The following is a 9,440-nucleotide window of genomic DNA, read 5'->3' as shown; positions in this document are numbered from 1 at the left end:
GAAGAGTAGAGGGGTAATGTATATGGCGATGGAAGGAGATTTGACTTTGGGTGTTGGGCACACATTGTAGGGAGCGGCTATAGGGTTAAGCCTCGGACTGACCTGTTGGCAAAGGCACAAACAAGCATAATTAGGCTTGACCTTATGACCCTCCCTAGATCTTATCTGGGAAGCTAATAGGCTGAGGGAGATGCAGCAAGTGCTGCCAAAACAAGGGAAACTCACAAGAACATTGTAACTATGGTGACCACTACTTTGTTTACGTCTGGCTATAAAATAAAGGCTCAGCTTGCCTCTGGATCTCTCTCTGAGGCCTCAGCCAGGCACAGGAAGATCCACCTAGAGACCCAGCTTATTCTCTGTTATTTCTTCATCCATTTGCCACCCTCACTCAGGCTTGTGAACCTTAGCTGAGCTGGCTCGGCACAACACATGAAAGCTAAAATTGCACACTTGAAATCTATATAATTGTATTAGCCAATGTCACCCCAATAAATTTAATTTAAAAAGGGAGAGGAGGAGGAGGAAGTAGCAGTTTGAAGCAGGTCTGGTTTGGATCTCAAGCTAAGGGGTTTTATTGTAAGAGGTTCCAGAAGGAGAATAATTAGAAGGGTCAGGACACTGTGATAATTGGGGATCTTCAGGGCCTGTGGCTATTTATAGGTTTGTGTATTAGTTTTGCGAAAGTTTTTTTCATCTGTGAATATTTTTGACCAATGGCTATTACTAGGAAAATCATATTCAATTTATCCTTTGGACCGAGGGCCCCTTATTTTTAAGACACCTGATTCTCTAATGTGAAGTGGGCTGGAGTTGGGAATGTGGAGAGGGTACGGTGGCATTGCAGAGGGGCAGAAGCAGGAAGCCTCTAGCAGAGTCCATTAGCACAAAAAGGAAGCAGGGATTTAAGGCTGATGTTTGAGATAAGAATAAAGATGGTATATATGGTTGATGGATCCTTCTACTCTATTCATTAGACACCTCAATATTAGGGGATAGAAGAAAGTGAGGAAACCCAACGATGGTTTATCATTCACACAGCAAAGTGGATAAATTAACCACGCATGTTTATTGAATTTAGTGACTGAAATGAGCCTCTCTCCAGCAGCACACTCAAGGTAATCACAATGGCATTCGCCACGTGTCCCAAGAGCACAACACTAAAAACCATGAAGCTGGAACTGTCATGCAAGTGCATATTCAAATGTCCCTTTATCAAACTCTTCAACTTCATCTTCCCATGTAGAGGAAGGCATGCTACTATACGGGTCTAACAGGATTTTGAAGCATCTGATAATAAGAAGTCCCAAGAAAATACACAAAATCCCAACAAAAGCAAAGCCAGTTTTTTGCTCCAAAGTCAATGAGAAAGCTGATACTTCGTTGACACTCATCTTAGCTGAAGAGTTGCCACAGTAGGAACTACTCATTATTCACTGTCACATCCTTGTGGCTCTTGAGAATTCCAACTGGAGTCACCTCTTGGCCTAGATACAAAATTGAAATCAGTTTAGTTTTATCAATGTGTGATATTGAGCAGGTAATTGTTTTATAAAATCTGGAATTTTTCAAGCCCTCTTGACTTAACTCACAAGACGTTTGAAAACATTAGATATGAATCAGGATCAAATTAGCATTGGAGATGCTACTTCTATTGTAGCAATTACAGAGCTGCCTTTGTGGACACATAAAACTGTAGCTCTATATGCTCAATATAAAACCAAATGTGGCCCTAGCTGGCTCCAAAGGGTTGCTGGTTCGATTCCCGGTCAGGACATATGCCTGGAGTGTGGGCTTCATCCAGTAGGGGGCGTGCAGGAAGCAACCCATCCATGTTTCTCTTCTCCTCTCTTCTCCTCTCCTCTCCTCTCCTCTCCTCTCCTCTCCTCTCCTCTCCTCTCCTCTCCTCTCCTCTCCTCTCCTCTCCTCTCCTCTCCTCTCCTCCCCTCCCCTCTCCTCCCCTCCCCTCCCCTCCCCTCCCCTCCCCTCCCCTCCCCTCCCCTCCCCTCCCCTCCCCTCCCCTCCCTCTCTCTCTCCCCCCCTCCCTCCCTCCCTCCCTCCCTTTCCATTACTCTCTCTCTAAAATCAGTAAAAACATTTTTTAAAAATCAAGTATGAAGGTAAATATTCAAATAATTAATCTTAAAAGCTTTTAATAAAAAGCATTGTGAGGTAAAGTCACTGCTTCTTTGACCGGGATTGTCATCTATTTTTTGCATGTGTATATACAACCACATATAATTACATAGAGTGTAAGCTGGTCAAATTCTCTAAAGTCCATGTTACAAGGCCTATCTCTAATGCCATTTTGTCTGATACAGATTCTGATCTTTTTTATTTTTTTTAATTGACTTCAGAGAGAGAAAGAGAGAGATAAAAAGAAACATCAATGATGAGGGAGAATCATTGATCAGCTGCCTCCTGCATTCCCTCTACTGGGGATCGTGCCCTGACTGGGAATCAAACCATGATCTCCTGGTTCATAGGTCAACGCTCAACCGCTGAGCCACACCGGCCAGGTGATTCTGATCCTTTTAATGTCTTCTCTCTTCTTCCCTCCTTAGCTTTAAACTTATGTTCATGTATTTTCTTTTCTACAACTACTTTACACACTGAATCTCAATTTGTTAAAAAGAGAAATTGTATTTTTAAGATTTTGTTTATAAGTGCAGTATCCAACATAGCAGCTTGCCAGAAACAAGCAGCAGTAACTGTGGACTATTAGCCATCTTTCCACGATCTCCATTAGCTTTCCAAGCACCCTAAATAAACATAAAATTCAAATTAAACAGCGTGTTTCCTATGAAAATGCAGCTTCAAGGCAAGCTCCTCAGTCCCCTCCCAACCAGATCACACACCTAAGTTTCTACTATACTGAGATTCTGAAACTCAACAGAAGTGTTGGTAAAAAACAAAACAAAAATAAAAGTGTGTGCTGAATTGAAGCAAAACAATTTTCCCATTTGATGTCTTAATGTTAATTAAATTAATTACCTTTAGAATCAGTTAATCAAATCATAATGTAGACAGAGAAGCAGGCTCACAGCTGATCATTAGAAGAATTAAGTCCTGTTAAGTTGGCTCTTAGCCAGTGATTAATCCACTGAACTCTGTTATTCTTATTAAAACCCACCAACTGACGAAATAAACAAACAAAGGTGTTTTCTAGCGGTAGCAATAAAACACTCAACTCATTTGTCACTACTAATTAAAACAAGGTAACTTTCTACAAATAGTTACAAAATAGTCAAGGGGATGTCAAGTACAACATAGGGAATATCGTCAATCATATTGTAATAGCTATGAATGGTGCCAGGTGGGTACTGAAAAAATCAGGGGGAACACTTTGTAAAGCATATGATAGTCTAACCACTATGATGTATATTTGAAACTAATGCAAAATAATGTTAAAGATGAATGGTAATTTTTAAAAAAAGAAATAAAACAAGGTATCTTCTTATTAAAGATACAAAAACCCTTATATTTTATATTATAATTTCTCTAGCATATATCAGATATATTTTGTTCTTAGAATTTTAGACAGTCTGTGAATTGAGTTACTTATTTTAAATGGAAAAAATAACTACTACTTAAGTAGTGGCCATAGTTCTTGGCATATTGTTGGTACTCAATAAATACTTAAATTGAATTAAACTAAATGTATTAAAAATATAATTTTTTAAAAAACACATATTTTTACTGATTTCAGAGAAGAAGGGTGCAAGAGAGAGATAGAAACATCAATGACAAGAGAGAATCATTGATTGGCTGCCTCCTGCACACCCCACACAAGGGATCAAGCCAGAAACCCAAGCATGTGCCCTGACTGGGAATCGAATTGTGACCTTCTGGTTCATAGATCGATGCTCAACCACTGACCACACTGGCTGGGTGAAAATATAATTTTTGATGAAAAAAGTGCTGGCTTGAAGATATCTAAGTTTGAAACATCCAGAACCCGAAAACGTATTTAGTCAAAATAAAATGAACAAAAAAACTTTTACTTGATTTTTTTAAATCATAAAGATACCACACAAGAATATTTTTTTGATTTGTTACTATGTTCTAGTAGACATAGACCTCTCTATTCAAAGAGATTCCAACTTGTAAGGAAAGAGATCCCTGCACAAACAAGTCTAAAACAATGTAGGCTTCTACAAAGGAAACAAACCTTTATTTAACATATGCTGTATTTCCGTAACAGCAATCCAGAGTTGATATTATCTTTAACATCTTGATGAAAAAAAGGGATTCAAAGAGGATAAACACATTTAGGGAGGAATAGAAATTTCACCCATTTAGGGACCAAGGAAGGTTTTCTTATAAGAGATTGTATTTGAGCCAAGTCTTAAAACTCAGAAGATTTAGATATGTGGAGAAGGAAACAGCATGACAATAAATATGAAGGCAGAGAAGTACTAGATTTTTTTTCAGAGGATAGTAAGCAAGTTGACCCAAGCAAAGGAGAGTATCGGAACAGACCGCTGGAAAGGTAGGTTGAAGCCAAAATGTGAAATATCTTAACTGTCAGGCTGAGTTTGTAATTTATTTGCCTAAAGGCCAAGAGCTTGATGATGACACTGAAGTAGACATAGATTTCAGAGTGGAAGCATCGTGGAAAAGAAATGGTCCAAGTAAGAAGCAATGAGGGCTTGGACTAGGAGGTAAATGTGTGGAAGATATTTATAAATACATGAGGGATAGGATTAGGCAACTAGTATAGTGGGCCATGAAAAGAGAGAGGCATCAAAGGTGATTCCATTTTATTAAGGCTGGACGCTTGAAATACAGTGTTTTCATTTTTTAAAAAATAAATTGATTGGGGTGACATTGGTCAACATGAACATATAGGTTTCAGGTATGGGTTTCTATGTTACAAGATCTGCATATTGCCCACCACCCAAAGTCAAATCTCCTCCTGTCACCATATATTAGGAGACTGTTTTCATTAACCAAACTAAAGAAAATATGAGCTAAGTGTAAATTTAGAAAGTAAATGAAGAGTTTTGTTCTGGACTTAGTGAATTAGTGGCACAGAGTAGACACGTTAATAGGCAGTTTTGAATAAATTAATCCAGACCATTTTGCCCAGCATAAAATTGCCAGCGGGGAGAACATCATAAGGGCCTTATTGTCAAGTAAAGTTTGTGCAAAAGAATGCATCCTGGGTGGAGAGGGTCAAATACATAGAAGCATCAAAACTTCACAGATCAAAATTTAAGAGATGGAAAGAACTGCAGAGTTTCACCTAGGAAAAGAAAGATGATAGCTGTATTCAAATATTTGAAGTGTGATCCTCTGGGATCTACTTGTTCTAGATTGATCCAGAAGGCAATTTTGTCGTAATTCCTTTAAGGTTCTATTTGCAGGTACTAGAAAGATTGGAGATGAAAGAAGCCTAGGAAGGAGTCTCAACAAACATTTCTTTTATGAGGAGAAAATTAAATCTGTTTGTGGAGTCATATATGGAGTGATCAGAAACACAAGTACATCTGTAGTAGGAAGTGCCCCTGGAACAAAGGAGGCTAGAGTGTCTATAAGGTGTGGGCAAACTGTGTCAAAATCTGTAGTGGTAATGGGAACTGAAAAATAGGACATTGCCATTCAGAATTTTTTCACCGTTTAAAATGTTCAGTTGAATATCCAGGGGGAACACTAAACTGAAAAGGTTTTTGAAGTGCTGGGTAAAGAGAAAATGGAGTCAGGCCCTAAAGGAAACTTGACAGAAAAGAAGTTTTATTTGTACAAAAGTTGTAAGTGCAGAAGCTGAGATCATCAGACTAAGTACCTTCAAGAATAAGGATATGATTACATATTCAGTTTAAAAAAATAGAACTGAGTAAATTCACTTGGGGTTCAAAAGAACTATGACATTCCCATTTTAAATAAAAATGTTGGGATGAGAAAGACAGATGTTTGGTAAATATCTTAAAAGGAAGAACTTAGACTTTTATATCAGTCCTAAAATTCTACCTTTTATTAAAAATGAAAACAAAACACCGGTCAAAGAGAATAACTGAGAGCGTAGTATTCAAGGTTGAAGAAAGTCTGGCCATTGCTCTACGCTGTGTCTACACAAGCAAATAAGTAAAATGTTAAGCAATTGCCTAACAGTATCTTCAGCAAATAGATGGTCTTGGTAATGTAAGCCATACATAGTAGTTGAAATAGTACTATTTTCAGGCCTTAATTTTTCAAATATTTACCCAAACTTTCCATTTTTCTTGCTCTGTGAAATGAACAATGTGCCATTTCAACACCAAGTCTTAAAGTGTTTGAGAATATACTGCTAAGTATGCTGAGCTTTGCACGTTTCTTTTTTTTTGAAATATATTTTTATTTATTTCAGAGAGAAAGGGAGAAGGAGAGACAGAAACACCAATGATGAGACAGAATCATTGATTGGCTGCCTCCTGTACGCCCCTCTAATGGGGATTGAGCCTGCAACCTGGGCATGTGCCCTTGACTGGAATCAAACCTGGGACCCTTCAGTCTGCAGGCCAACGCTCATACCACTGAGCAAAGCCAGCTGGGGCTGAGCTTTGCACATTTCTATTGGTATAGAGAATAGTATGACATAAAAGCAATGTTAATGACTAGATATTGTTAAAATAAATAGAAGTCTTCAGTTACAACATGGATTTCTTCATAATTAATAAGTCACTCAACAACTCTGGATAAACAATATAGTTTCAGTTTCTCTAATCCCTGGAAGAGACTGGGAAGCAAATAAAAATAAATCAGCATGTTCTTCCTGCTGCATAACAATCATTTTAAGGCCTACCTCAAAAGGAATCTGGCTTACTGGGAAATAGTACCTGAATGCAAAATGACAAAAATTTAGACCATGAAATCACAAAGCCATGAATAAATTTTTATGAGGAAAAAAAATAGTTAAGAAATAAAATTTCCAAAAGGGAGTAGAATGTAAAATTGTGTGGCAAAGTTAGTTTAAACATACTGCGCAGCAACAACAAAAATGGGTAAAATTATCAACATTGTACAGTTTAAATATCAGGCTCTATCTGTATTATGATTAAAGTATTTAAGTACAATTTTATAGTACTACTGCAAATGATAAAATATTGCCTCAAGCCATATTCACTGGAGTAAGTATTTAGGCGCCTTTAGAAATGAACAACTGAGTTGAAAACATCATTTCCTTCATGGAAATTGTCAGAAACTGCACTCTCTAAGTCCTGACAAGTCATAGGATTGGGCCAAGGGTATACCTGTAGATATCAAAAGCCCCAAATCTCACTGAGTTGCCTTGTAGTTATTAATCAATAAATAAAATATTTCTATGTTAAGTCTTACAAATCATACCATCTTTAGTAGTCAAACAAAGATAACAGTATTTTTATACCTGGTATATAGCATTTTATAAACATGATTGTTATGTGTGATGTTTATTTCTTCTATGAAATAAGTTTACTGATTAAAGGTATAAAATGTATTTTTCAGAAACAAATAGTTATTTAATTTGCATGCAGCATGTGCACTTGCAGAACCAATATTGAAAAGTATGTGCCCATTAAAAATAACCTCCTGTATTTTATTTTAATCAACAGGTTCCCCCCACCCATTTATTTATCTATTATTGATATTCCAAACAATATATCTGAAATAACAGCTATTATAGTGGAATATGATGTTTCTGGGTGAAAAGTATTTTGATATTGGTCATTAGATATGATAAACTCTAATGGTAATAATATGAACATTCACAATTTCATGAAATGAGAAATATAAGAAAACCCAAGCTTAAAAAATAATGAATCCTCTCATACACACACGTACAGCCCGCCCCCCCCCCTTATATATCAAGGTTATTAAATCCCATTAAAGCTAAAGAGGTAAAATGAAACATTACTGAGGCCACATCTGCACAGAGCTAGTTAATCATTAGGAAGGGCATATGTTGTAATCAAAGGAAAACCTTAAATTACAAACCCAGATGTGTTCATCATGATGAAGTGCATAAATTTCAGGCCTTCCCAGGGATCCAAAGCCTTGGGATCTGCCAGAACCTCCCCTCCCCCTTTCAGATTTCAACCTTAAGAGAATTCCCTTCTTAAGAGAATCTTTGGATGATTCCTCAAGGACTCTGATGTTCGTTCCTTTCAAAGCACTGAAAACCTGGTCTGAAAATTCTCAAAATGTCTCACTAGAGAAACCTAGACTATCATTATCATCATGCCTTGTTTGTCTCCAGTTCTCTTTGGACATATTAGACTGGAGAAGCACAGAAATCTACAAAACCCGGGAGAAGCATCAGCAAACTGCACACATACATGCTCTCTTGTTTTGTGTTGCTTTTTCTTTTTGGCAGCAACAGCAGCAGCAGCAGAAACATTAGTGCTCCTCCTCCTTCAGAATTCGAACTCACCAGACCTGCAGGCTCCTTTCCCCCACCTCCTTTCCCTCTTCCTAGCTTCAGAAATACAAGGGAATGAGGACATGCTTCTCATCTGGACCTGCACGGGAATCCTTCAGCTAATGCGGTGGGTAGGGGGAGAAAGTTACTTCTTGGCCAGGGTTGTCTCACCTTCCATGCTTGTTGCCATGGAGATGAAATCCAGCGAGTAGACTTAAGTGCTGGCAGGTTTGTCTGTGTTCGCGGATCTGTTCGGTAGTACTGTAAGAGGCATGTCCTGGGAACCTGCGTGGAGTCACAGGACCGGGGTTAGCGCTTTCCTGGCCTACCTGTGAAAATGTATCTGTAGGCGAGAGGCAGAAGCCGCGGGCGCCCGCGAAGTACTTGTGTGTGCGCGCGCGGGTGTGTTTCGCAGGAGAATGTGCATGGATTTCTTGGGTGTAGCAGTGTGCTAATATTCGCTGCGCGCCCGCGAGTGTGTGTTGGTGAGGGCTCTAGATTCTTACGTCTTTCTTCTCCTCCAATACGGGAAAGACGCGAGTGAAAGCTTTAACTGGGGACTGCATGCGGCATTTGGGGTTATTTCCCCTGCTCCCGGTTTTCTCCACTACGCAAACCCAACCGGATCCCCTCCCTTTCTTCCAAGTGCCTAGGCGCTGTCCGTAGTGCTGAAGCATTGCGTAGGAAAACCTAGCTCCCACATAAGAAGATTCCCAGCGAGGGAAGCTCTGATAAAACTCCGATGTGGTTTTGAGGCACGTTTCTAAACAGTGTTAAAGAATCCAAGCCCAAACCACATTGAAAGCAAAGCAAAACAAAAACAACAAAAATCTCTCATCTCATTCTTACTTACGGGGTCTTGTCGTTCTCCAGACTCAGCTAGAACATTCCAATTCTATTCATGTTTGGATAATATATCCAGAACCTACAAGTTGTGAGCACCTGTAGATTTCCTAAACATTAATTATTGACCTTATGAGAAATTAAAATGTCAGCGTTTGGGAAAAATATAAATACAGAATTGGGTCATCGTTCATGTAAAAATAAAACATAATGTAAAGGT

At 38.6% G+C, this 9,440-nt stretch overlaps 1 protein-coding gene across 1 annotated transcript; it reads right to left on the bottom strand.

The window, feature by feature from the left end:
• Positions 1-1,072: 1,072 nt before the first annotated feature.
• Positions 1,073-1,474, bottom strand: CTXN2 (cortexin 2). The gene has a single exon (XM_036324692.1). The coding sequence runs from the start codon at positions 1,428-1,430 to the stop codon at positions 1,185-1,187; it is 246 nt and encodes an 81-aa protein (XP_036180585.1). The 5' UTR covers positions 1,431-1,474; the 3' UTR covers positions 1,073-1,184.
• Between the last annotated feature and the right edge of the window lie 7,966 nt (positions 1,475-9,440).

Source organism: Myotis myotis, unplaced genomic scaffold, assembly GCF_014108235.1.
Source record: "Myotis myotis isolate mMyoMyo1 unplaced genomic scaffold, mMyoMyo1.p scaffold_m19_p_1, whole genome shotgun sequence".
Classification (NCBI taxonomy): domain Eukaryota; kingdom Metazoa; phylum Chordata; class Mammalia; order Chiroptera; family Vespertilionidae; genus Myotis; species Myotis myotis.
Note: the sequence above shows the minus strand (reverse complement) of the source record. Positions and strands in the feature narration are given on the sequence as shown.

Excerpts from the sequence above, each read along its gene's own strand:
- CTXN2 (XM_036324692.1), bottom strand. The coding sequence starts at position 1,430 with ATGAGTAGTTCCTACTGTGGCAACTCTTCAGCTAAGATGAGTGTCAAC.